We start from the raw sequence: 25,573 nt of genomic DNA on the forward strand, positions 1-25,573 counted from the left end.
GAGTTCCCCAAACACCGTAGGCAACGCCAATGTCCGTCACTGCGGGGAAAAGACCTGTGGCAAGTCTGGCAGGGCTTAGCCCCTGGGGTGTTAGGCACAACAGATTGATCGGCACAAAGAAAGGTGCAGGAGTAGATGGGGAACCCCCTCTCCCAGAGCACAGAAACGTGCCAGATGAAATACAAATGAAAATAAAATATAGGGCAAGAAAACAAATGAGAAACGAAAATACGCGAGAAAAGTCTTTCCTGAGGTGAGAGAAAGGCGGGAAGCAGAACACAGCTACCCGCCGAAAACTCGGTCTCGAGCCACAGGCGGCTGAGAAGGAACTGAGTGGCGGCGGGCTCTCGCTTCCCTGTATCCCGTCGCTCGGAGCTGGCGCAGGCCCACCAGCACGACGTCGCAGGCTCCAGTCCAGGGTGCACACATCCTAGGGTGGAGCACCCACCGGGACCGATAGCGGAAGGGCTCATGAGGGCAACCTAGTTATGTTTGTGGGGTAACCCTTGTCCCCCCATTTCGCCGCCCTCCTGTTTCAGTCCCTCCTGTGTTGTTTTGTTCAGGTGTCCGGCCCGGGCTAGCACAATGCTGCAGTCTATCGCCCCCTGCTGGCAGGACCATGCAAAGATATTCCTGGTTCTGCTGCTGCTGAGCTACAGGCCTTAAAGCGGTAGCAGCTGATGCGTTCAGATCCGAGGTTCGCCTCCTCAACCAACCCCTGCTGATGACCCTGCCAGGGGCATGTCATGCTTCAATTACAAGCGCTCTGGGCGGTGGCTGTGTCTTTTCTGCACTCCCTGGAGCTGTCTAACTACATAACATCACCGCCAGGGCCAGAGAGAGCCAAGAAGTGTTTGGGAAACCGAAAGCCACATGCAGATGGGCACAACTGGGCTCAGGCCAAAGGAGTCACGCTGCTTATGCCAGCCCTGGGGCCAGCCCAAGGTCCTTGCAGCGTCCATATGGATAACAGTCACAGGGGCAGCCTTGGAGGGGCAGTCTGCCAGCAGGCACCATTCATTGCACCTACAGCTGTCCGGGGCTTCACAAAAGCTGCACATCTGCGCACAGAACTAGTCTCAGTGAGCAGAGCTTTAGCCTGGGCGCCTGAAATCACACGGCCCGATTCGCAGGGGGGCTGAGCTGCCCCCGGTGTCAGAGCGGCTCTGCTCGCTGCTGCTCTAAATCGGTCTCTGCTCTGTTCGAGACTCTAAAGTGCCCCACCAATAATCTGGGGCCAGATCTTCCTCTGGGGTAAATCAGCCTGGCAGCCGCACCGTGCCTGTTGCTGGGATTAGTCTGACATCTGCTGGTGTAAACAGGAACTGCGCCGGCTGTACTGGGATAGTCGCTTTCAAAGTCACTGTGCTCAGGGCCGGCTCCAGGCACCAGTTTACCAAGCAGGTGCTTGGGGGGGCCACTTCGGAGAGGGGTGGCACGTCCAGCTGTTCGGTGGCAATTCGGCGGACAGTCCCTCACTCCTGCTCGGAGCGAAGGACCTCCCGCCGAATTGCCACCGCAGATCGCGATCGCAATCACGGCTTTTTTTGTTTTGTTTTGTTTTGTTTTGTTTGGCTGCTTGGGGCGGCCAAAACCCTGGAGCCGGCCCTGACTGTGCTCCCACTTTTTTTAAGAGGCGCTGTATTGTCCTTAACCCCGCGTGTGCCCTATGGGAAGCACAGTGTAGAACAGCGGTTCTGAACCCATGGCCCGCGTAGGGTGACCAGATGTCCCGATTTTATAGGGACAGTCCCGATTTTTGGGTCTCTTTCTTATATAGGCTCCTATTACCCCTCACCCCCCGTCCCAATTTTTCACACTTGCTGTCTGGTCACCCTACGCCTGCGGGCCGCATGCGGCCCAATTAGTACACAGCTGCGGCCCGCTCAGCTGTGTGATAGAGGCCTCAAGGCGGGCCCTGGGACCAGGCAACTAGCTACCGCGTGGCAGGGTCCAGGCAGACGGCTGCTGCTGGGCCCTGTACAGTGGGGTCCTGGCTGCCCCGCAGCCCCACACAGTGGGGGTCGGGGTTAGGGGTCCCTGCACAGCAGCGTCCCGGTTGGGGTCCCTGCCCCACACCCCACATCCAATTCTCCACTTCTGCCCCCACTCTGTGGAGGGGTCTGTGGGTGGAGGGCACTGAGCATAGGGGTTTGTGAGGGGGTTAGATGGGGTTCTTAGCCTGTGACCCAGGTAACACTTTGTGGGCCACAATGATAAATAGGTTGAGAACCACTGGTGAAGGGGTGAAGCTGCCTGGCCATGGGGAGGCGTGTAAATGAGACCTGGGCAATGCAAGCATCTGTTTTTGCCTGAGACCTGAAGGCAGAAACTGCACCCTCCCATGGTTAAAGGGGAGTAAGGTGGCCAGTGTCTGGCCTGACCCACACAAGAGTAAACATATGCACAGGTGCACACTCACATGTGCACGCACGCACAAGCACCCAGGGCTGCACCCGGGCTCACAGTCCCCGAGCGCCGAGCTTCCCCCTGCTCCCCAAGTCACAGCAGCCACGCAGTCGGGTTCCTCTCTTATGGAGACTGCGCCGTTTATACAGACAGCACATTGCCTTGTGGCCCCCCGCCGCCACGTGCCCTGGGGGGCTGTCTCCGACCGCCAAGCATTACCGTGTGGCTGTGTTGCTGTTGTTGGTGTTGGTGTTCCTGTCTGGGGGGAAGTCATCAAGGAAGACAGGGGAGTCCAAGTCTTCACTCCCCACTTCGGTGAACTGCAGGGGTCTCTGGTTGGTCACGTGGGGCTGCAGGGGCCTGTTCCGCTCCATGAAGGAGTCAACATGACCGAACAAGCCACCCGTCCTCTGGAACCAAGAGGGGAGAGGTCAGAGTGGGCCTTGACAGTGGCGCTTCTCGAGGCTTCCCTGCCTGTGGCACATGCTGCCCGACGGTCCGGATGGGTTTGGACCCATGGTGAGCCAGCAAAGGCCAGTCATGGTGGCTGAATTTAAGATCATGCACAGCAGGGGAGCAGTAATAACAGTCCCAGTTCTTACAGAGCTGTTCTCAAAGCACTTTATAAATAGGGGGGTCAGCTCCTCACTTCACAGTGGGGGAAACTGAGGCACAGAGCAGGGAAGTGACTTGCCTTAGGTTACCCAGTAGGTCCATGGCAGAGCTGGGAATAGAACCCAGGTCTCCTGAGTTGCAGCCCACTCCCAGCCCATCCACTAGGCAGTACTGCCTCTCCTACCAGCTAAACCCTCCCATACTCACAGGCAGCTCTGAACGCGAGGGATTCCCTGAGGAGTGAGACTGGGCAGGACACTGTCACAGACTGCTGGCAACCTGGGTTGCCATGGTTATCATTACACCACAGCCAATTGGAAGCTCCCAGCATAGCGAGTGCAGAGGGAATCTGTCAGCAGTGTTGGGTCTGTGACACATAGTTGTGCACCTGACAGAGGTGCCAATACACACTAGCCAGTCCATCCCCGGAATGAGCACTCTTCCATCACGTTAACTGGTTAATATCCCGCTCTGCAGTCCGGGGGGGTCAGTACCATTATCCCCATTGTACAGGGGAGGGGAAGGGACAGCCAGGGAGATAACACCAGTGCTGGGATTAGAACCCAGAGATCCCTGAGCTCAGGTCACCAGCCCACAGCTCCACCTAACACAGGGGTGGGCAAACTATGGCCTGCAGGCCGGATCTGGCCCACCAGCCACTTTAATCCGGCCCTCAAGTTCCCGCTGGGGAGTGGGATCTGGGGCTTGCCCCGCTCCAGCCAGGGAGCAGGGTCAGGGGCCGCTCCACGCGGCTCCTGGAAGCAGCAGCATGTCCCCGCTCCTATGCATAGGGGCAGCCAGGGGACTCCGCTCTGCACACTGCTTCTGCCCCAAGCACTGCCCCCGCAGCTCCCATTGGTCGGGAACCATGGCCAATGGGAGCTGCAGGGGCAGCGCCTGCGGATGGGGCTGGTCGTGCCTCGACATAGGAGCCAGAGTGGGGACATGCCGCTGCTTCTGGGAGACGCTTGAGGTAAGTGCCACCTGGAGCCTGCACCCCTAAGCCCCCCCTCCATGCCCCAACCCCCTGCCCCAGCCCTGATACCCCTTCCACGCTCCGAACCCCTCGGTCCCAGCCCAGAGCACCCTCCTACATCCCAAACCCCTCATTCCCAGCCCCACCCCAGAGCCCACACCCCCAGCCGGAGCTCTCAACGCCCCGTGCACCCCCCCCAACCTAGCCCAGACCCCTTCCCACACCCTGAACTCCTCATTTCTGGCCCCACCCCAGAGCCTGCACCCCCAGCCAGAGCCCTCACCTCGTCCCGCACCCCAACCCCAATTTCGTGAGCATTCAGGGCCTGCCATACAATTCTATACCCAGATGTGGCCCTCGGGCCAAAAACTTTGCCCACCCTAACGCCTGGGAACAGAGGAGACGGTGACCCAGGACCCACTTAGCCAGTCGGTGACGAGGTTTCCTGTGACTGACACTCTCCTCTGTGATCAGGTCCATCTCCACAGACAGTGGCATCTCCCGTGCTAGTGGCTTTGTGCCCCCCAGCCAACTCACGTGCTCACACAGAGCTGGGTCCTGCCCAAGCGTTTGGCACCAAGCGGCCATGACAATATGACTATGATCTCGGGCATCATCACCCATCCCTGGCACCTGCTGGCTGGCCCTTACCCTGTCTGCAGCAATCAACTCTCAGTGTGCTAGGCTCCGCATGGGACACAGACGGTGGGGCTGGTATGTGTGGGGTTAGAGGGTGGTACTTCCCACTGTGCTCACCCTGTATATCCCTTCCTCAATCGCTGCCTCCATCATGGCCCTCTCCAGCTCCTCCTCGGCAGTCAGGTCCCCAGAGATCGCTCGGTGTATCTCGGGCGCAGCTTCCTCTTCAATGCTTGTCAGACCGGCCTGGTGGGATGGACAGAGATGGGGAGGTCGCTCACGGGGCTGCTGGTGGCAGGGGGAGCTTTTCCTCACCGGGCAAGGGGAGAGGGAGGCTCAGCAAAGCCCGGTGGCCTGGCAGCTCCAGCTTCCTTCCCCGAACCCTCAGCCCTGGCCCCGCAACTGCCTTCACCAAGCCCAGGCTGCCCTGCCTACTTCCCAAAGGGGGCGCTCTGGTGCCTGCTGGTTCAGCAGCCTCTCCCACGGCGCTAGCTCTGTGCACTGGGTGTGGAGGAAAGGGGGACTTCACACAATGGGGCTGGAGGAGGGTAAACGGGCTGAGCCGTGGGGTCGGGGGGTGTCTCTCTAGGGCAGCGGCATCTCTGCCCCTCTCGCAGGGCCATGGGGGCTGGCACATCTCACCTTGCACATGTTGGAATTGGATTTGATACCCAGGGACAGATGATCCTACACCCCACAGGGAGGCCATGGGAACCCTGAGACATGGCTGCATTCCAGGTTGGACAAGAGAAATGCCCCCATCTCCCCAGGGGAGGAGTCCTCTGTGCTTGGGACATGCCCCCCAGGACCTCTGACGCAGGGAGACTGGACTCCAGTTTGAAACTCTTGCGTGGGGCTGTTCGTTCCATCTGCCAGAAGGGGGGGGGCAGGGAGCGACACGAGCCTCAGACCTTCCCCTTGTTCCTGCCTCTTTGTCCCCATTTCATGGGTGGAGAAACCGAGGCAGATAGGAGGGAGGTGACTTGCCCATGGCTACACGAGTCAGTGGCAGAGCGGGGAAAGAACCCAGGAGTCCTGCTGCTCACCACCGTGCTTACTCCTCTAGAGCGCGCTACCTCAGTAGAGACTGAGTCTGGGCTCTCGTGGAAGGAGCAGGGCTGCAGGAAGGGTGGTGTGGGGGCACCAGCTCTGAGATTCCATCATGGGAAGCCCTTGAAAGCCCAGAGCTCAGTCAAGGCCCCAGTCCAAGCTGTGTGCAGCAGAGACCAACTGCCAGGCCCCGAGGAGGCAGCCTCCAAGCGCTCCCTTAGGACGGGCCAGCCTCCTCCATTTCACGACTGTTCCTCTTAACATGAGGTCCCCTCACTTACACACTGAGACCTGTCTGGGGTCATCCACGGGCTCTCCCATGCAACGTACCCTTTGTGCAGCCCCATTTTCAGTGTTCTAAGGGACGGAGCTTCCACCCACAGACTGTTCCCCTGTCTCCATTTCCCTTTGTTCAGCTCCATCCCAGTGCTTCCTCTCCGGCCGTCCTCGAGAATTCCTCTGCCAGCCTCGTACCGACACCTTCAAATACTTAGGCCTGCTTCCCACCTTGCCCAGCATATAACACCACCACCACCTAGCTCTTGTGAAGCACTTTTCACAAGGAGATCCCAATGTGCTTTACCACAGAGGTCAGTGTCCCTATCCCAATTTTACAGCTGGGGGAACTGAGGCACAGAGAGGGGAAATGACTTGCCCAGCGGTGCTGGTGGCTGAGCCTGGGTCTCTATCCACTAGGCAATTCTGCCCCCTGAGCCCTGCCCTGCCCTTGTGCAGGAGGGACAAGCTGGCTGCTTTATCCAGGCAAGAGGAGCAGCTGGGATCCCCAGACCTGTCTGCACTGACCTGGATAGCAATGGCGTTCTTTTTGGGCCGATACCCATAATACTCCTCCTGGCGCTTCATGAATTTCCTAAAGTGCTCCTGGATGAGGAAGGTCGCGTAGAACTTGCCCACAGTCACCTCATCCTCTGGAGGAGAGAAAGCCAAGTGAGGCCATTAACACTGCCCAGTGGCTATACCCCGCCCCCGTCCAAGCGGTGTGGGGCAGCGGAGGGGGCAGGCGGAGGGTGCTGGGGAGAAATAAGCCAGGGAGCATGGCAAAAATGCACCTCCAATTGGTGGAATGACCTGGTCCAGGAGTTTCATGCTAGTTCTCTTCCAGATCTTCTTGATAATGGCCCTCAGCTCTTCATTGGCCTGCTCAAAGTTACCTGTGGGGAAACAAACCACCGATCCGTTCATTCCGCTCCGAGGGAACACCGCACACAGCCAATGGCTAAAGGGAAAGCCAAGATGCAGTGGGTGAAATCCATCCTATCAGCGGTCACTCGCGTGAAGGCCCATCCGTGTTTTCTAGAGCACTCGGGCTTCCCCTCGCAGCTGTGTCTGTGTTCCCACCACTTGCGTTAGGTTCATTCGGGGAAAAAAACACTGTCTCTTGTCATCCTGACTTTGTGGCTCTGTCCTGGCATAGTGCCTGAAGAGTGAGAGGCGGCAGGATGGGATGACATGCCCTGGCCTTGTTGAAACTGGGACAAGCCTAGAAAAATGGGAGGGGTGAGCCTAGGGAGGGGGCTCACTCAGCATGCTGTGACGGCTATCTTGGGCTGTGAGCTTGGGCTTTAACATGCTAAACAGGGAACAGTCTGGCCTTGCTGTGGATGGGAGACTTTGCTGGCACACCTGGATGCTACAGGAAACAGCTTTGGTAACATGGGAAGTAGTCAGTGCCCTAAGAGAGGGCTGTTAGGGGTCACCACGTGGACGAGGCTATTGGTTTTTGAGATACGAAACTGTTGTCTTGGCCATTTATGGCCATTAAAAATGCAAGGGCACCTTTTTACAAGTGCTGACCCTGACGGCCTTCCCAGCTTCCATCTAGGGTTGCCAACCCTCCCGGATTGGCCGGGAGGCTACTGACGCCAATCCAGGAGATTTTAGGCTACTAAAAGTCTGGCAGCGCAGCGGGGCTAAGGCAGGCTCCCTACCTGCCATGGCTCTGCGCCGTTCCCAAAGGCAGCTGGCAAGTCCCTCTAGCTCCTAGGCAGAGAGGCAGCCAGGGAGGGTCTCTACACGCTTCCCCCGACCCTGAGTGCCGACTCTGCAGCTCCCATTGGCTGGGAATTGCAGCTGGGAATTGCAGCCAATGGGAGCTGCGGGGGAGGTGCCTGAAGGCAGGGGCAGCACGCGGAGCAGTCTAGGAGCCGGACATGCTGGGTACTTCCGGGAGTGGCCCAAGGTAAGTGCCGCCCGGCTGGAGCCTGGCATCCCAACCCCCTGCCCCAGCCCTGGGCCCCCTCCCAAACCCAAACTCCCTTCCAGAGCCCGCACCCCCTTCTGCACCCCAACCTCCTGCCCCAGGCTCAGCCTGCAGCCCCCTTCCACACTCTGAACCCCTCAGCCCCAGCCCAAAGCCTGCACCACCTCCCACACCCAAACCCTCTGCCCCAGCCCAGTGAAAGTGAGTAAGGGTGGAAGAGAGCGAGCAACGGAGGAAGGGGGGGTGGAGTGAGAGGGGGGCACCTGAAAGAAGGGGCGGGGCCTCAGGAAGAGGCGGGGCAAGGGTGTTTGGATTTGTGGGATTAGACAGTTGGCAACCCTACTTCCATCTCAATCCCACCTCCCAAATTTCCCTCTGCCATTTGAAATAGATGGAATTGCGGTTCATCTTCCTGTCTTTACCTGCTGGGTGGTGTCGCTACCTGCGCTCCGATGGCTTCTGTATCCCACCCAGAGAAGGAGAGGTTACTCACCTTGTGCAGTAACTGGAGGTCTTCGAGAGGTGTGTCCCTATAGGTGTTCCAATTCAGGTGCGCATGTGCCCCATGCGCCTCTGACTGGAGATTTTTGGTAACTGTTCCCATTCGGCCCATGCATGCCCTCCCAGCAGCCTCCTACCCTGTGTCGGGGATAAACAGGGCTGCGCAAGTGAACTGCCCTCAGTTCCTTCTCGACCCTGAAGTCCCGTGAGACAGAACTCCAAAGCAGAGGGGAAGGAGAGTGGGTAGTGGAGCACCCATAACAACACACATCTTGAAGACCTCCAGCTACTGCACAAGGTGAGTAACCGCTCCTTCTTCTACAAGGAGTGTCCCAATGGGTGCTCCACTGCAGTAGCCCCTGAAGGAGGAGGGAACTGTGGAGCTGCCTCTGACCTAGAGGCGTGTACCAGGGCGCAGCGTTCGGGAAAAGTGTGCACCGAGGCCTCGGTCGTCACTCTGCAAATTTCAGCAATGGCTGCATTTTGAAGAGTGCCCTGGAGGCAGGCTGGAGAATGGGCTATTCTTCTCGAGGGGGCCGACCGTTAGCAGCCTGGGAACGAGCATGAATGGAACTGGAAACCCACTTTGAGAGTCTCTGGGGGGAGACCGTGGATCCTTTGGATCTGTCCGCAACTGAGATGAACAGTCTGGGAGACTGTCTGAATGGCTTGGTTCTGTCCACATAGACGCTAACGCCCCTCTAACATCCAAGCTATGGAGGGCAGCTTCCTCTCTAGTCTGGCGTGGGTCTGGGGGAAACACAGGAAGGCGGATAACTTGGTTAATGAGCGAATCAGAGGATATTTTAGGTATGAACTTGGGATGTGGGCCTAACAAAACCTTATCCTTGAAGAAAACAGGGAAGGGGGGCAGGAAATCAGCCATCAATGCTCCTAATTCCCCAGTGCTAATTCCCCAATGCTGCCACTAAGAATGCCACTTTCGTAGGTACGTGCACCAGAGAGCACTTAGTGAGCAGCTCAAAGGGAGATTTCATGAGACAGTTCAAATCCCATACGGGAGCAGGCTCTGCGGGAAAAGGTTAACCAATTCCTTGATGAATTTTGCTGTCGTGGGATGAGCAAAGCCTGAATGAATCCCTGCACAGGGGAACGGAAGGCTGTCGTAGCTGATGAATGAACTCTGACGGAACTCACAGAAAGAGCTGAATACTTTAAATCCAATAGATAACCAAAAATAGGGGAGAGGGAAGAAGGAACAAGGTCCATTTTTGAAGGTATTTCTAGTAGAGATCTTTCTGATGTTTCTAATAGGACCTGTTGGATCTCTGTCGAATGGGAAACCTCTATCCCCAAAAACTACTGAGGAACCAAGCTTGGAGTCAGCAGATGGCCAGGTTGGGATGGAGAGTCCGACTGGAGTCCTGGGATAGCACATAGGACATGGCTGGAAGTTGCAATGCTGAACAGGAAGTGAAGTGAGTCACGGAAGGGTACCAGACCTGCCTCAACTCAGCTGGTGCAACTAGACTGACTCTGGCTTTGTCTCGTTTGATCTTGTTCAATACCCTCTGAATCAACGGTGTCAGAGATGTATAGAGTAGGCCCAAGGAATGAGAAAGGTGTCTCCCAACGACTGATGGCCCAATCCTCTTCTCAAGCAGAATTTCTTGCACTTTCTGTTGGCGGTAATTGAAAAAAATGTCTGCTTCTGTAAACCCCAGGTCAGGAATCTCTGTTTGAGGATCTGAAGGTCCAGTTCCCACTCATAATCGTGGGAGAAATGTCTGCTCAGATCATTGGCCATGGTGCTCTGCATGCCCGGAAGGTAAGCGGCTGTGAGGACGTGACTGGCTTGACACCAATTCCACAGCTTTATTGCTTCAGCACAAAGAGAAGGGGATCTCGCCCCTCCCTGAGATTTACGTGGAACATGCAGGTTACATTGTCTGTCATGACCTTCATGGATTGGCCCTTGCTTAAGGGAGGGAAGTGGATACAGGCATTCCTGACTGCTCCTAATTCTAGGAGGTTGATGTGCAGGAGAGACTCTTGAGACAACCATTTGCCTTGGACAGTGTGTCCCATTAGCTGCACTCCCCATCCCACAAGTGAGGCATCCAAAGTTATGGCGATGGTAGGAGGCGGCTGGGCGATAGGAACTCCTGCCCGGACTTTGGACAGGTCCTTCACTTGAGCGAGTGTAGCACATGATGAGGGCCAGACACCAGATTGTCTAGACTGTTTGTTTGTTCGGGTGATAGACTATTCTGAGCCAACCCTGGAAGCAGCAAGATGTAACCTGGCATGTTGTGTTATGAAAGTACAAGCTGCCATATGAGCCAGCAGTTGGAGGCAATTTCTTGCTGTTGTCAGGGGGTTATTTGATCTTGGCAATAAGACTCATCAGTATCAGAAATCTGTCGGAAGGAAGGTAAGCTCTGGATGTTCGGGCATTCAGAGATGCTCCTGTGAAGTTTATCTGTTGAACTGGAGTCAAAGTGGACATTCCAGATGGCTTCTGTATTGCAGAGAAGACTTTGACATACAATGGTCCTTGAACAGCCAGTTGTCGTGGTAGGAAAGATGATTATTCCCCACCTGTGCACAGCTACTATTGCCAGGACTTTGGAGAAAACACTTGGGGCAGATATGCTTTGTTCTGTCTGCTACCTCCTTAACTATTTAAAATACGCCTGTTCTAGTTAATACATTTATTTCTGGTTTACAATAGAACCCAGTCAATGTGATTTCTAATGGGGGCGGGGGGGGAGATGTGCACACCCTCCTCCACACTGAGAGAAGAGGCGAATCTCATATAATTTCGGGTCTGTACTCCAAGGGAAGGTGGACATCTGGATGCTGTGGCAAGCTCCTTAAGCTGAGCCTTCCCAGAGTGAATCTCTGTCTCTCTGTGCAGGTGGGTGTGGCCCTGCCTGCGTGCTGGGCTGGAAAAGATGGGGGAGCCGAGCCCAGCAAGACCAGATAAAGGGGGGCCCGGGCTGGCAGAATGGTCTGACTCAGTGAAATCCCAGCACAGCAGGTGACATCCCAGGGGGTCCAGCCCGTCACAAAAGGTATCAGGAGAGATGCTGCTATGGTGGTACCTAGGGGATCCCCGCACAGATAGCTGAGAATCTGAAGTGGAGTCCTCAGCACAGTCCAGAGGAGGAGCAGACATTGGAGGCGAGGATTGTTCTCCACCTGGGACAGGTGGTACAGGAGAACCCGGGGGTACCAGAGGAAAGTAAGGTCTCAGCCCTGCAGATTTCACTACCGATAGCCATGTGGTACCCATTCTGGCTCATCAGACTCCAGCAAGCCTTTGGAGAATCTAAGCTTCTGTGGTACTGGGTGAACCTGGACTGGATGGGGCTCTGACGCGACCAGTGTCAGTACCGAGGGTGCGGATTGTTCTGGTGGCATCTGTCTAGTCAATAGCGCTGATACTGAAGATGCTGAGCTCGGAGGAACCAATGTTGCTGTCAGGGTCACATGTTTAGGCACTGGAGGTGGTATTGAAAAGTCTGTTTATGCTATAGACTTTTTAGAGGCAGAGCGTTTAGGGTCATTTCTGTAGCAGGATGGAGCCTCAGCGGTGCCCTTCCCGGTGTCAGGACCGGGGCAGCCCAGCCTACTAGTTGGAGCCAGAGCAAGGAGGGACTGGGAACCAGAGCCAAGGATCAGAGCTTTAGTCCGGACCCAAGGGGCAGAACCGGAGTCAGGAAGAAGGAGTCAGAGTCCAGAGCCAGAGTAAACTGGGTTTAAACAGGAATCAGGCTGGGGCAGGGCTGGGAGTGGGCAGAACAAGGCTGGAGCAAGATAGGCCTGGGGTGACTGCAGCTGTGGGTGAAGCATTGAGCAGCCAGTGACCTGCTGCTGCTGCTGGGCTTACAAGCACACTGGCTGGTTCCCTTCAACCAGTCAGGTGGTCCTGCTGCAGCCCATCTGGGCTTGCTATGCCTGGAGACTAGCTAGTCCCAGGCTCAGCTGCAGGCCCTCATTCCTGACACCTGGGACAGGAGGTCTCTGAAACGGTCGATCTTGACGGTGACTGAGGGTCGTTTGAAGTGGGCCGTCCAGGAGGAGAGCCGGAACTCTGCTTGGGAATTTGAGCAGTGCGCTCTGTCTTCCTACCCGCAAAGTCCTAGGCGAGCGGGGTACGGCGATTGGGGGGCACTGTGCTCACTTGGCTGCGACTGTACAGGGGGTCTCTTGGGCCTGGACCCTGAGCTGGTTGGATGACGAGCTCCATCATGAGGATCCTAAGCTGAATCTCCAGGAGTTTTTAGATCTGCTTTGAAAAGCTGAGCAGATCTTGCAGTTGGCTGGAATTCAAGGTGTGTCCCAGACAGCGGATACACTGGGAATGTCCGTCGCTGACCAGGGTCGATTCCCAGCGGGAAAGGCAGCGCTTGCATCCCAGGAATCCTGGCACACCAGGTTGATGACAATCCCCAAGGCAAACCCCTCAGGAAGGGGGAGGAGGAAAAAAGGGGCTATTAAGCAGAACCTCCTCAAATTAACCGAAGAGGGACAATTATAAAATAAAGGAGAGAGGCAAGTAAACTAAACTAAACCTTGAACTAGGAACTCGAGGCTAAGCTAGAGCAAAGCGGAAGAGGGCAAGCTTGATGCTCTGTCTCAGGCCAGCGGGGAGTTGAGAAGGAATCGAGGGCAATTTGCCTGGGCAGCTCTATATACCCTCAGTACGGAGCCCGGGGATGTCTGGAGTGCATGCATGGGACGAACAGGCACTGCTAGTGAACATCTCCAATCAAAGGTGCTCGGGGTGGAGCACCGCCAGGGACACTCCTCAGAGAAGAAGGCAGCATTCTGTGGATGGGTGAAAGGATCCCTACACAACCCTCACCTACCTCACATGGGTGTTGTGAGGCTAAATTACAAGGGGCCAAGTTCCCAGCAGGTGTAAACAGGCGACTCTCCTTTGAAGTCAAGTCATGCTGATTTGCAGCAGCAAAGGATCTGGCCCTCGGTCTCAGATGAAATGCACCAGGGTAGCCGATATTACTCACATCTCACCCTGATGGCTGGGGAGGGACCCCTGCATGGGTGGGGCTAGGGAAGCATTCTGGAGGCAGTCTCTATAGATGCACCAGCCAGCGCTATGCTGGCAGGGCAGGGCACCAAAGCAGACAGAGCGTGTCCCTCACCTTCCGTCTTGATCTTGAGGGCAGTCCGCACCAGAGTGAAGAGAGTGGCATTGAAGGTGACGGTGCCATCGCTGTTCAGAGGCATGTTCATGCACACCAGGCGCTACACAACAAACGACAACTGCGTTCACCCCCAGCCCGGAGCACATTTCCCACGCACAGGGCCGGCAGCAGACCCCGGCAGGACCACTCAGGCCAGGCCTAAGGAAGATGTTGCGTCGTGACAATGGCAGCACAGTCTGAGAGCTAGGGAACCAGAGAGACCCTCCTGGTCCATCTGTGTCCAGCAGCCCCCTTAGAAAGAGTACCCTTTATATTCATGACAACGGAGATCCATCTCTATTGCACGGCACTTGTGCAAAGGACGCTCTCCAGAGCACAGCTCATAGGGTGACCAGATGTCCCGATTTTATAGGGACAGTCCTGATTTTTGGGTCTTTTTCTTATATAGGCTCCTATTACCCCCCACCCCCGTCCCGATTTTTCACGTTTGCTGTCTGGTCACCCTAACAGCTCACCAGTCAGCAAAGACAGACCACGGAGGCATAGGCTGCATGGGAACAGTCAGGTTAAAGGTTATAACTCTCAGACAGGTTGGTTTATTCGGCAGGCTGCATATGGCAGGTGTGGCCTCACCAGGGGAGATGTCGAAGGTGAGGGAATTGGGAAGACATAGAATCATAGAATATCAGGGTTGGAAGGGACCTCAGGAGGCCATCTAGTCCCACCCCCTGCTCAAAGCAGGACCAAGACATCCTTCTATCAGGGATGGGATCAGTGAAATCCATTCAACCACAAAGGCAGCGGGGTGCACTAGAGGATCCACTAGAGAGCCCGTCCAACCCAAAGGATTCTGGGATAAGACTGCATGGCCTTTTGATAACATGCCATTTCATCCAGTGCTCCAAAATCCACAGCTGGTTTAAAATGGCAAAACTGCCTTGAACTCTGACCCAGGAACTGGGTGGCTTTGTTAACGCTTTGATGGCACGAGTCAGAAATGTCTCCCATGCTCTGTGGAGAATGAGCGGGTGCAGGAAGAAGTGCCGCCCACTCTCCCTGCTCCCTCTGCAGCCCCTGGCTTTTGGAGAGCTGCCCCCTGCGGACAATGGGACACGTTCCCCGCTGAGGAGTTTGGACTCCCACCATAAGAGCTTTCATGCAGCTACAATGGGACCCACCGAAGCTGAAGAAGGGCCTGGTCCCCAACCCCAAACCTGAACATGGGGACACTAGAGCTGAGCCATGAAGCTTGGACCCATCTCTAGCTGAGATTTGTGTCTGACCAAGAGCTTCAGGGTCTTCTCAGAGGTGGGGACCTCTGCCTTGTATTGGACTGACTGTACCATGGAGGATTATAATTCAGGAAACCTGAAGTGTGTCCACCCGTTTAAATTGTCTTGCTCCCCCCAAAAGCTTCCTTCTCCATTAAACACTTGATATCAGATCACGAGGATACACAAAACCAACCCTGGATTTCTCCCCAGCCCCTTTCGGTGGGAGCTGGGGAACCCAGAGGCTGCAGGGTGTGCTGGAGGGAGGGGGCCGGGACTGGGATAGAGCCGTTCAGCATGTCAATCATGGAACCTTTCCCTTTGCAAAGGGGTAGTTACCTTGCAAGCCACACGGTGCGGACAGAACTTCCCAAAGCCCAGGGGAGGCTGGATGCATCTCAGCAGGGTCACCACATCCAGATGTTTGATTCTTCCCCTGAAGGAATCAAGAGAAAGCTGTGCTTTACCCATCTGCTCCAGTGGTAGAATTGCAAACCCTGGCTGGGGGTGGGGAGTTAATTGGCTTGTGATGCCGAAATATCTTTGAGGCTCTGGATCGTAGCCCCGCAGCACAAGCTCCATGTTCAGCTCTGGAGGTGCTGGGTCCAGCTCCTGGGGATGGTCAGGATGACAGTGCCAGGATGGTTACACCTCATTGTTGCTTCCGTGTAGGGGGACCCAGGCCCTTGTGTTGCACCGCCATGGACTGGTGCATTGTGATCCAGTGCAACCTCATGGCACACATGAGGGGCCCTTTAATGACCCGTGGGAGTGAGGGACTAGCCCTGGGGTCTTCGCTTCTCGGGGAAGTCAGGCTGGCTTCCCCCAGCAGTGGCTCTGCATTACAAATGCCCCCAAGCTGGCTGTACCGGTGTGACGAACTGGGCCTGTTCTCACTGTGGTCTGTGAATGCTGACAGGGGAGTGTGGCTGGAATAGTCTGCATTGGAGGATGGGAGACAGCCCGAGGGCGCATACCTGAGTGTGTAACACGAGAACCCAGGAAGGGGTTGAAGGCCAGGCGACTCCTTAGCCCGGGAAACTGAACAAAGGCTGTGGGAGGGGTCGCTGAAGCCAGAGTGTGGGAAGCAGGCTGGAGAGATGGCTGGGAGGCAGAGATGGCTCTGACCTCCCAAGGGGGGCTGGGCTGGGATGCCTTGGGACCCCAAGATGGACCTAACTGAGGGGGTCCCTGTTGTCTGTGCCTGCAAGACCTGTCTTGGACTGTATTCCTGTCATCCAAATAAACCTTCTGCTTTACTGGCTGGCTGAGAGTCGCAGTGAATCGCAGGAAGCCGGGGGTGCAGGGCCCTGAGTTCCCCAATACTCCGTGACAACCGGGCACCCCCAGGGGATGGAATGGGAAGGGATGCGGTGGGATGAGGAAGGGGTGGGGGCCTACACAGACCTGAAGAGCAGCAGGATGGCTTGTGGGAAGGTCTGGAAGTTGTTGTTCCGGTTGATTTGGGTTCCATCCACCAGGGCGATTTTCCCAAACATGTGTGAATGACATGCTCAGGTCCCAGCTGCCCTGCAGAGGAACGCCCTGCCATAGGCATTCGTCGCTACCCTCCACCCCACGTGCTCCCGCTCCTGGCCTCACCACTGCTCCCGCTGGCTCCTTTCCAGCCAATAGCCTGGCACCACAGGGAAAGGGCTGGCCTGGCAGGATGACCTTGTGGACTGGGCACAGCGCTGGGAGTCAGAGGCCCAAGATGTGTTCCCAGCTTTGCGACTGACTTGCTGTGTGAAGCCGTAGGAGTTTGACAGCTCTGTGCCTCAGTTTCCCCATCAGTGGAATGGGGATAATAACATGGTCTCCCCCTGGCAGGGAGGCTGCTGGGGCTTGATTCACTAGTGACTACAGAGCACTCTGAGACCCCCCCTGGTGGAAAGACAGTGGGGTTGTATCTGTCGTGCGGCAGGAGTGCCCGAGGGGTGACCCCTGCTCCCTGGATCCTGGCTCTCCCACGCCCTGCCAGCTGGGGCCCCAGCGCTGTCCCCACCTCCTTACCTGCATCCCGATCACAGCGTAGATGAAGAACAGCATCACGATCAGCAACGCCACGTAGGGCAGGGCCTGTGAGACAAAAGGTCCAGGGCTCATGTGGGAGTGGAGCTGAGAGGGAGCAGCCTATCCCCGCTGTGGATCCCGCCTGCTTTAGGAGTAGGAGTTCTCCGGGCTGGAGCTACCAAGCTCTGGTGCCAGCCAGGGGTCCAGCGGGGCAGCTGGCCAGAGAGTGAGGCTGTCTGCTGCTGGCTGGGGCTGGAAGCTGCCACTAAAAACACCAGTTCTCCAGCATTCCTGCTGCTGTCACTCACTCCACAGCCTGCACAGGGAGCTCCCTGCCCCTGCAGCTGGGACAAGCACTGGGGCAGGGGGGGGCGGGGGAGGGAGAAAGGGACATGCACAATCTCAGCACAAACAGGTGCCTACTACTGAGGTGCTGGAGAGCACCCTCAGCGCCCCTCCAGTCCTGGAAGTTCCTGTCCAAGGGAGCTGGCGATCTTACTGATCTGGTCTGAGGAATATGGGGCCAACTGAGGCTCTGAGACATGCTGACACCAGTATGAATGAGCATCTGGGAAGCCCTTCTTGGCTCCTCCTGAACTCCTAGATGCTTGGATAACATACATGTCAAGTCAAGTATCAGGGGGTAGCCGTGTTAGTCTGTATCTACAAAAACAACAAAGAGTCTGGTGGCACCTTAAAGACTAACAGATTTATTTGGGCATAAGCTTTCGTGAGTAAAAACCTCACTTCTTCGGATACATGTCAAGTGCGTGCCAGCTAGTGACCAGTCCATATCGAGGTTAACAGCCTGCTGCTGCTACCGGCTAATGGAGCTCTTGAGCAGTAGAGGCCTGTGCTTTGGGGCTGAAGGTCCCATCTTCAAAGCCAGTTGCCCAGCCACACTGGGAATTGGTCCATACGCACCTGGAAGGACTTGATGAAGGTCCAGAGCAGGGTCCTGACTCCTTCCCCCCGGTTCAACAGCTTCACCAACCGCATCACCCGGAAAAGTCGGAAGAAGGTGATGGAGATGCGGGTACTGTCTGCAGAATCCTGCAGGCAAAGCACGCCCCTTAGCTGCTCAGTGGGAACAAAAGTCCCAGGGAGGGGAGGGAGGGAGCAGGCCCAGGAGACCTGCTGAGCTCTTCGGGGCTGCTCGGCCACAGGGAGGAGCCACTGCTGTGCGGAACTGGTGGCATTTCCCCCACCGTTCACCACTACAGCCCAGGGATCTCTCGGATCTGCAGCCCGGCTCAGGGCTCTCCTGCAGTTGGGTGTTGTGTGTTAGAGTAAGCCCACTCGCTGGGCCGGCTCAGGGGAGCTGCATGCTGTAGTGAGGGTGGAGGAGTGCTACCAAGTCAGTACATGCCAGCGAGGATGATCCAGAAGAGAGCCTCCCTCCCCCATGCTCAGCTCCACCGGCAAGGGTTACATGATGGAATCCGGTCCCTCCTGCTTCACCTGGGGCTCTGGTTGCCACCACACTGGGCCCGAGAGCAAGTCTACGGCAGGGTGCAAAGGGTTTGAGCTGGCTGGGCATGTCTGGTTTGGGGTCATAGAGCGGGGCTGACCAGGGTGGGGTGGGAGGAAGGGAAGGAAGGAAAAGGATAGGTTAGGGTGGGGGAGACCTTCGAAAGTTGATATTGCTGCCCCAGGTCCCCGCGAGTCCCTCCCTGTCTGGAGGGAAGTGGGGATCGGAGCCCTCCCAAGGGGGAGGTGCAGCAAAGGAGGCTATCAGGAGAGAAAAGCTCTTGGCAAGAGTGGGAACTCTCCGCTCCACAACAAGGGCCACAGACACACAACTGACAGCACGACACCCGCTCGAGTAGCCAAACGCTGCTCGGCGGGTGCATCCCTGGGCATGGGACCTGCAGTAATAACACCTCCTAGCTCTTCGCGTCAGCAGATCTCAAAGCAATTCACAGATCCCAGTCTTTGCACCCACTGGGCGGTAAGGCAGGGCTAGGTTCTAACGGGGATCTGAGGCCCAGCGTGACTTCCCCAGGGAGCCTGGGGCAGGGAATTGAACCTGGACCTTCCTTCTCCTTAGCTAGAGCCCTAACCCCATCTTTCCTGTAGCTCACTCACTGCCTTCCCCACCAGGAGCCCCAGGTGTCTGTGTCGGATCAAAGGCTCCCAATAACTTTTGAAACAAGCTGAGCAAACACTCCATAGTGACAGGTTTCAGAGTAGCAGCCGTGTTAGTCTGTATCCGCAAAAAGAACAGGAGTACTTGTGGTACCTTAGAGACTAACAAATTTATTAGAGCATAAGCTTTCGTGGACTACAGCCCACTTCTTCGGATGCATATAGAGTGAAACATATATTGAGGAGATATATACACACACATACAGAGAGCATGAACAGGTGGGAGTTGTCTTACCAACTCTGAGAGGCCAATTAAGTAAGAGAAAAAAACTTTTGAAGTGATAATCAAGCTAGCTCAGTACAGACAGTTTGATAAGAAGTGTGAGAATACTTACAAGGGGAGATAGATTCAATGTTTGTAATGGCTCAACCATTCCCAGTCCTTATTCAATCCTGAGTTGATTGTATCTAGTTTGCATATCAATTCCAGCTCAGCAGTCTCTCCTTGGAGTCTGTTTTTGAAGTTTTTCTGTTGTAAAATAGCCACCCGCAGGTCTGTCATAGAATGACCAGACAGGTTAAAGTGTTTTCCCACTGGTTTTTGAGTATTATGATTCCTGATGTCAGATTTGTGTCCATTAATTCTTTTGCGGAGAGACTGTCCGGTTTGGCCAATGTACATGGCAAAGGGGCATTGCTGGCACATGATGGCATATATCACATTGGTAGATGTGCAGGTGAACGAGCTCCTGATGGTATGGCTGATGTGATTAGGTCCTATGATGATGTCACTTGAATAGATATGTGGACAGAGTTGGCATCAGGCTTTGTTACAAGGATAGGTTCCTAGGTCAGTGTTTTTGTTCAGTGATGTGTGGTTGCTGGTGAGTATTTGCTTTAGGTTGGGGGGTTGTCTGTAAGCGAGGACAGGTCTGTCTCCCAAGATCTGTGAGAGTAAAGGATCATCTTTGAGGATAGGTTGTAGATCTTTGATGATGTGCTGGAGAGGTTTTAGTTGGGGGCTGAAGGTGACACCACTGTGTTCTGTTATTTTCTTTGTTGGGCCTGTCTTGTAGGAGGTGACTTCTAGGTACTCGTCTGGCTCTGTCAATCTGTTTTTTCACTTCAGCAGGTGGGTATTGTAGTTTTAAGAATGCTTGATAGAGATCTTGTAGATGCTTGTCTCTATCTGAGGGATTGGAGCAAATGCGGTTATATCTTAGAGCTTGGCTGTAGACAATGGATCGTGTGATGTGTCCTGGATGGAAGCTGGAGGCATGTAGGTAAGTGTAGCGGTCAGTAGGTTTCTGGTATAGGGTGGTATTTATGTGATCATCGCTTATTAGCACAGTAGTGTCCAGGAAATGGACCGCTTGTGTGGATTGATCTAGGCTGAGGTTGATGGTGGGATAGAAATTATTGAAATCATGGTGGAATTCCTCAAGGGCTTCTTTTCCATGGGTCCAGATGATGAAGATGTCATCAATGTAGCGCAAGTAGAGTAGGGGCGTTAGGGGACGAGAGCTAAGGAAGCGTTGTTCTAAGTCAGCCATAAAAATGTTGGCATACTGTGGGGCCATGCGGGTACCCATAGCAGTGCCGCTGACTTGAAGGTATATATTGTCCCTAAATGTGAAATAGTTGTGGGTGAGGACAAAGTCACAAAGTTCAGCCACCAGGTTAGCTGTGACATTATCAGGGATACTGTTCCTGATAGCTTGTAGTCCATCTTTGTGTGGAATATTGGTGTAGAGGGCTTCTACGTCCATAGTGGCTAGGATGGTGTTTTCTGGAAGATCACCGATAGATTGTAGTTTCCTCAGGAAGTCAGTGGTGTCTCGAAGATAGCTGGGAGTGCTGGTAGCGTAGGGTCTGAGGAGAGAGTCCACATAACCAGACAAGCCTGATGTTAGGGTGCCAATGCCTGAGATGATGGGGCGTCCAGGATTTCCAGGTTTATGGATCTTGGGTAGCAAATGGAATACCCCTGGTTGGGGTTCTAGGCATGTGTCTGTACAGATTTGTTCCTGTGCTTTGTCAGGGAGTTTTTTTAGCAGATGGTGTAGTTTCTTTAGGTAATCCTCAGTGGGATCAGAGGATAATGGCCTGTAGAATGTAGTGTTAGAGAGCTGTCTAGCAGCCTCTTGGTCATATTCCAATTTATTCATGATGACGACAGCACCTCCTTTGTCAGCCTTTTTGATTATGATGTCAGGGTTGTTTCTGAGGCTGTAGATGGCATTGTGTTCAGCATGGCTGAGGTTATGGGGCAAGTGATGTTGCTTTTCCACAATTTCAGCCTTTGCACGTTGACGGAAGCCATCTATGTAGAAATCCAGTCTGTTGTTTCGACCGTCCGGAGGAGTCCACGCAGAATCCTTTTTATTGTAGTGCTGGTAGGGGGGATTCTGTGGGTTAGTATGCTGTTCAGAGGTATGTTGGAAATATTCTTTGAGTCGGAGACGTCGAAAGTAGAATTCTAGGTCACCGCAGAACTGTATCATGTTCGTGGGTCTGGACGGACAAAAGGAGAGGCCCCGAGATAGGACAGACTCTTCTGCTGGGCTAAGAGTATAGCTGGAAAGATTAACAATATTGCTGGGTGGGTTAAGGGAACTACTGTTGTGGCTGCTTGTGGCATGTAGCAGTTTAGATAGTTTAGTGTCCTTTTTCTTTTGTAGAGAGGCAAAGTTTGTCTTGTAAATGGCTTGTCTAGTTTTTGTAAAGTCTATCCATGAGGAAGTTTGTGTGGAAGGTTGTTTTTTTATGAGAGTATCCAGTTTTGAGAGCTTATTCTTAATCTTTCCCTGTTTGCTGTACAGCACTCCATAGTGCTGATCAGCCAGGATCACAGCTTGTGGGGAAAAGCCTCCGCCCCGCCCACGTAAGCTTTGTCTTGTCTCATTGCACCGTCTTGTTCGGTAGTGTTCGCTGGGGAGGAGCCGTGGCTGGCACACTGACTCACTGGGCGGCGTGGGGCAGAGGGGGGAGCAGAGACCTGACCTGCCTGTATGTACAGAGGGGGTGTTCCAGGCACAGGCCATGGGCATGAGATCAGATGATCATAGTACAAGATCCCACTCCCCACAAGGCAGCTGTGGCCAAATGCTTGATGTGGGGAGCCACGAGTCCTGGGTTCTAATCCCGACTCCACCAGCAACTTTGCGGGGGAGGGATACCTCAGTGGTTTGAGCATTGGCCTGCTAAACCCAGGGTTGTGAGTTCAATCCTTGAGGGGGCCACTTGGGGATCTGGGGCAAAATCAGTACTTGGCCCTGCTAATGAAGGCAGGGGGCTGGACTTGATGACCTTTCAAGGTCCCTTCCAGTTCTAGGAGATGGGATATCTCCATTAATTAACTTAATTAATTAAATTAAAATTAATTAAAAATAATTAATTAAACTTGCTGGGTGACCTTGGGCAAATCACTGACCCGCTCTGTGCCTCAGTTTCCCCAGCTGCCCAAGGGGGATAGTGACATTTGGTCACCAGGCTTTAACACCACAGCGGTGCCAGTGCCAGAGGCAGCGGTCCAGCAAAAACAGCAGGTCATCTCCAGCCGCTCCAGGTTGCCACACTGAAACCCCAGCTGCCCCTCTTGATAGCCCAGGGGCTGGCTCGTATGGGGGGAGCTCTGCAAAGGAGAGAGTGGGTTTATCCCGAGGGGTTTAGTGAAGTGTCCCGAATTCTGCTCTCCAAAGGGCTCCTGGTCTGAAAAATCAGCCTGTTGCTATCCCTGCCCCAGCTCCATCTCGGCCCCAAATCGCATCCCAGCCTCCATCTCTGGCCTCTCCTCACGCTCCAGCGTGCTGCTGTCTACCCAGAGCAGTATCAGCACCAGCAGCAAAAGCTCTTCCAGGTCTCTGGGCACCGCCTTCTGCTTTAAAACACCCCCACTTGTTCCAGCCGAACTGATGGAGTTTGTTTCTCTCTGTTCCCCTCCATCTGTCCACCGCCGGCTTCCTTCATGACTGCTGGCGCGAGAGCCTTCTCCACTGCATCGCCGGCTGTTGGAAATTGCCTCCCTGTGCTATTCCGCTTCACTGAGCTTTGATCGCACGTCACATCTCAGCTGGAAAACGTGCTTCTTGCTTGCCTGCTCCTCCCTTCCTTTCTCTCTCTCGCCTTCTCTTTCCCCTTTTCTTTCTGTCTCAACACCGCCTGCCATCTTCCCTGGGGTGTGTGCAGCCGCTCGAAACATCTGACTCAGTGACACACCGCCAGCTCCAAAGAACTCGGCACTGCCCCGAGCCCAAAGAAAACTAGCAGCACCTGGGCAAATGCCTAATAGTCCTGGGCCCCATTGTACCAAAGAGGGGAGGGAAACTGCAGTCAGGGCCCCTGCCCACCATTAAGGATCCCCAGACTCTGGCCCCCCCGACATTCAAAGCTGGGGGCTGCCAGGGACTGTCTCAACTGATCTCGGCTGTTGGGGTGGAGCACGGGGACAGTGTCTGAGGCGGCTAGGAAAGCGGCTATGTAGAGCTTCACTGTGGGGGCGGGGGGGGGGGGGTGTTAAAGGGCCCACGTGACTTAGGAGCACAGAAAAGTAAAATTAGACAAAACACCCACGCAGATGTCTAGAGACCTTTACCTGAACCAACAGCAATAAAGGGTATAAAAAGGGGTTTTTGCCCACAATTCTAACAGATACACCACAAATGCGTACATACCTGTCATCCATACGCACATACATACTAGCCTATGGGGTAAGTGTACCCTAACATTTCCGTGGGGGAAGAATGAAATTTGGGCATAAGAGGAAGGATTTCCGACTAATGCCCTATAAAAAGGAGAAGCAGCTCACCATTAGGCAGGCAATCTACCCACCCATCTGCTCCTGTCAACTCTTCATTGCCTCAACTACGTATCGATGCTACCCAGCTACCACGGCTATTAACTATTAATAGGCCGTATTTCTATTTCTTTTCAAATTGTAAGTTAAATAGGGATTTGATCTCCCTTATATTTTATTTTAGTACAGCTTAGAGTTAAATTAAAAGAGAGTAAACAGCTCTGCATTAGCTTCCTCTGCCAGAGATGTGAAAACGGAAATTGCCATAGGCGTGGTATCACATCTCCCAACACCGGGTTATCAAAACAGGGTGTGAGTATTAAATCAACTTTGCAGCTTATAATCTTATATTCATATATATATCAATATATCTTAAGGAACTGTGATATTTGTAACTCTGTAATTCTAACTGTTTTACCATTTGCTTACTATCGTCATTGATGTTAATAAAAAGGTCTTTATGACTATATCTGTCGTCTCAGTATAAAGTTCTTGTCATACACCCGAAGTTCCTTTTATAGACTCTGTGAAGCCTGATTCAGGACGAACTTTATCTTCTGATCAAACAAATTGGCGAGCCAAAACCCATCCTAATTGATATCCACAATAATAATAATAATTAAAATTATTAATTAAGTAAAAATTTATTTAAATAAAATTAAATTAAGTGGATACATTAAATTAACACTACTAACACACCCCAAATCAGGCTACACCCACAGTCTGATCCTTCACCTCCTACACTCAACCCTCTGCCCCAGCCCTAAGCCCCTCATCCACGGCCCCACCCCAGAGCCCGCACTCCCAGCTGGAGCCCGCACACCCCTACACCCCAACCCTCTGCCCCCTTCCACACTCTGAACCCCTCAACCCCACCCCCACCACATGAATTTTGTTATGTTCACCAATATGGAGGTGATGTGTCACACATCACCTCCATATTGGTGCACATAAACTTCATTCCGCACATGGGTGGGAAAAATTAGAGGGAACATTGCTTCTGGGACTCCTGACTTTTGTCCATCACCAGGGGATCAATTACCACTGACACCAGCACAGGCTCTGTACCATACACAGCCGAACAGGGACTGAGGGAACCCAGAGCCCAAGGCAATGTCAGGCCAGGAGGGAAACTAACCTTCCGCAGAGAAAGGAAGGTTCGAGAAACGTATCCCTGCAATTGCACCAAATCACATTGTAAGTAGCTGTGCGCATACAGCTGGGGGGAGAGACCTTCTACAAACTAATGTTGCGTTAGATGATACAATGAGCAGGTAGAGCGACTGTCCTGTCTGTACAACAGCCGGATGCAACCTTAGTTAGATGGTTCTGTCTCTGGTTGAGTTTTGCTGTATTTCATGGACGAAGGATGGATGGATAGAAGAAAAGTGTAATATGGATGGATGGGTCGGAGTGGGATAGGGAGGGGTGGATGGATAGACAGATGGATGGAGATCACATTTCAATGTGAGGTAAGAAGATCTCCTGGAGGTTGGGTGTGTTTCACTCCCAGACCATTGGTGTCTTTAGCTCCTACCCCCGCTCCGCTATGGGAGAGTCACCCTGTGCATTGCAGAGCAGCTCCCTGGATTCACACCATGCAATCCACGCAAACACAGCAGCCGAGTGCAGCAGAGAAACAACTAGAGGAAGAAAAATAAGGAGACCCACTGCAAGCACATGCAGCTGATGTTTACAATGCCATTACAGCCTCCGCTTAGGCAGTACAGTCCGCCTGTCGAGAGAACAAGAGAGTCAGCAAGAGAAACTGTCAGAGAGGCAGGAAACAAAAGAGAGACAGAGAGAGAAAGAGAAACAGGTGGCTGGGTTCCAGAGAGAGCCAGACAGAGACACAGA

General features: G+C 54.1%; 1 protein-coding gene across 1 annotated transcript; it reads right to left on the reverse strand.

Moving 5' to 3' along the window:
• Positions 1–282: 282 nt before the first annotated feature.
• On the reverse strand, positions 283–24,154 carry LOC128835697 (voltage-dependent L-type calcium channel subunit alpha-1S-like). The gene is made up of 11 exons (XM_054025283.1): positions 24,146–24,154; positions 17,758–17,886; positions 16,833–16,899; positions 16,228–16,318; positions 15,160–15,256; positions 13,547–13,649; positions 6,760–6,861; positions 6,494–6,618; positions 4,757–4,885; positions 2,629–2,819; positions 283–430 (listed from the first exon to the last, which is right to left on the reverse strand). The coding sequence occupies exons 1-11, from the start codon at positions 24,152–24,154 to the stop codon at positions 283–285; spliced, it is 1,191 nt and encodes a 396-aa protein (XP_053881258.1).
• Between the last annotated feature and the right edge of the window lie 1,419 nt (positions 24,155–25,573).

This window comes from Malaclemys terrapin, chromosome 4 (assembly GCF_027887155.1).
Source record: "Malaclemys terrapin pileata isolate rMalTer1 chromosome 4, rMalTer1.hap1, whole genome shotgun sequence".
NCBI classification, from domain to species: Eukaryota; Metazoa; Chordata; order Testudines; family Emydidae; genus Malaclemys; species Malaclemys terrapin.

Excerpts from the sequence above, each read along its gene's own strand:
- LOC128835697 (XM_054025283.1), bottom strand. Across the intron at positions 6,862-13,546 it reads CCTCAAGATCAAGACGGAAG|GTAACTTTGAGCAGGCCAAT; the intron begins GTGAGGGACACG and ends GTTTCCCCACAG. Across the intron at positions 4,886-6,493 it reads AGAACGCCATTGCTATCCAG|GCCGGTCTGACAAGCATTGA; the intron begins GTCAGTGCAGAC and ends CCATCCCACCAG.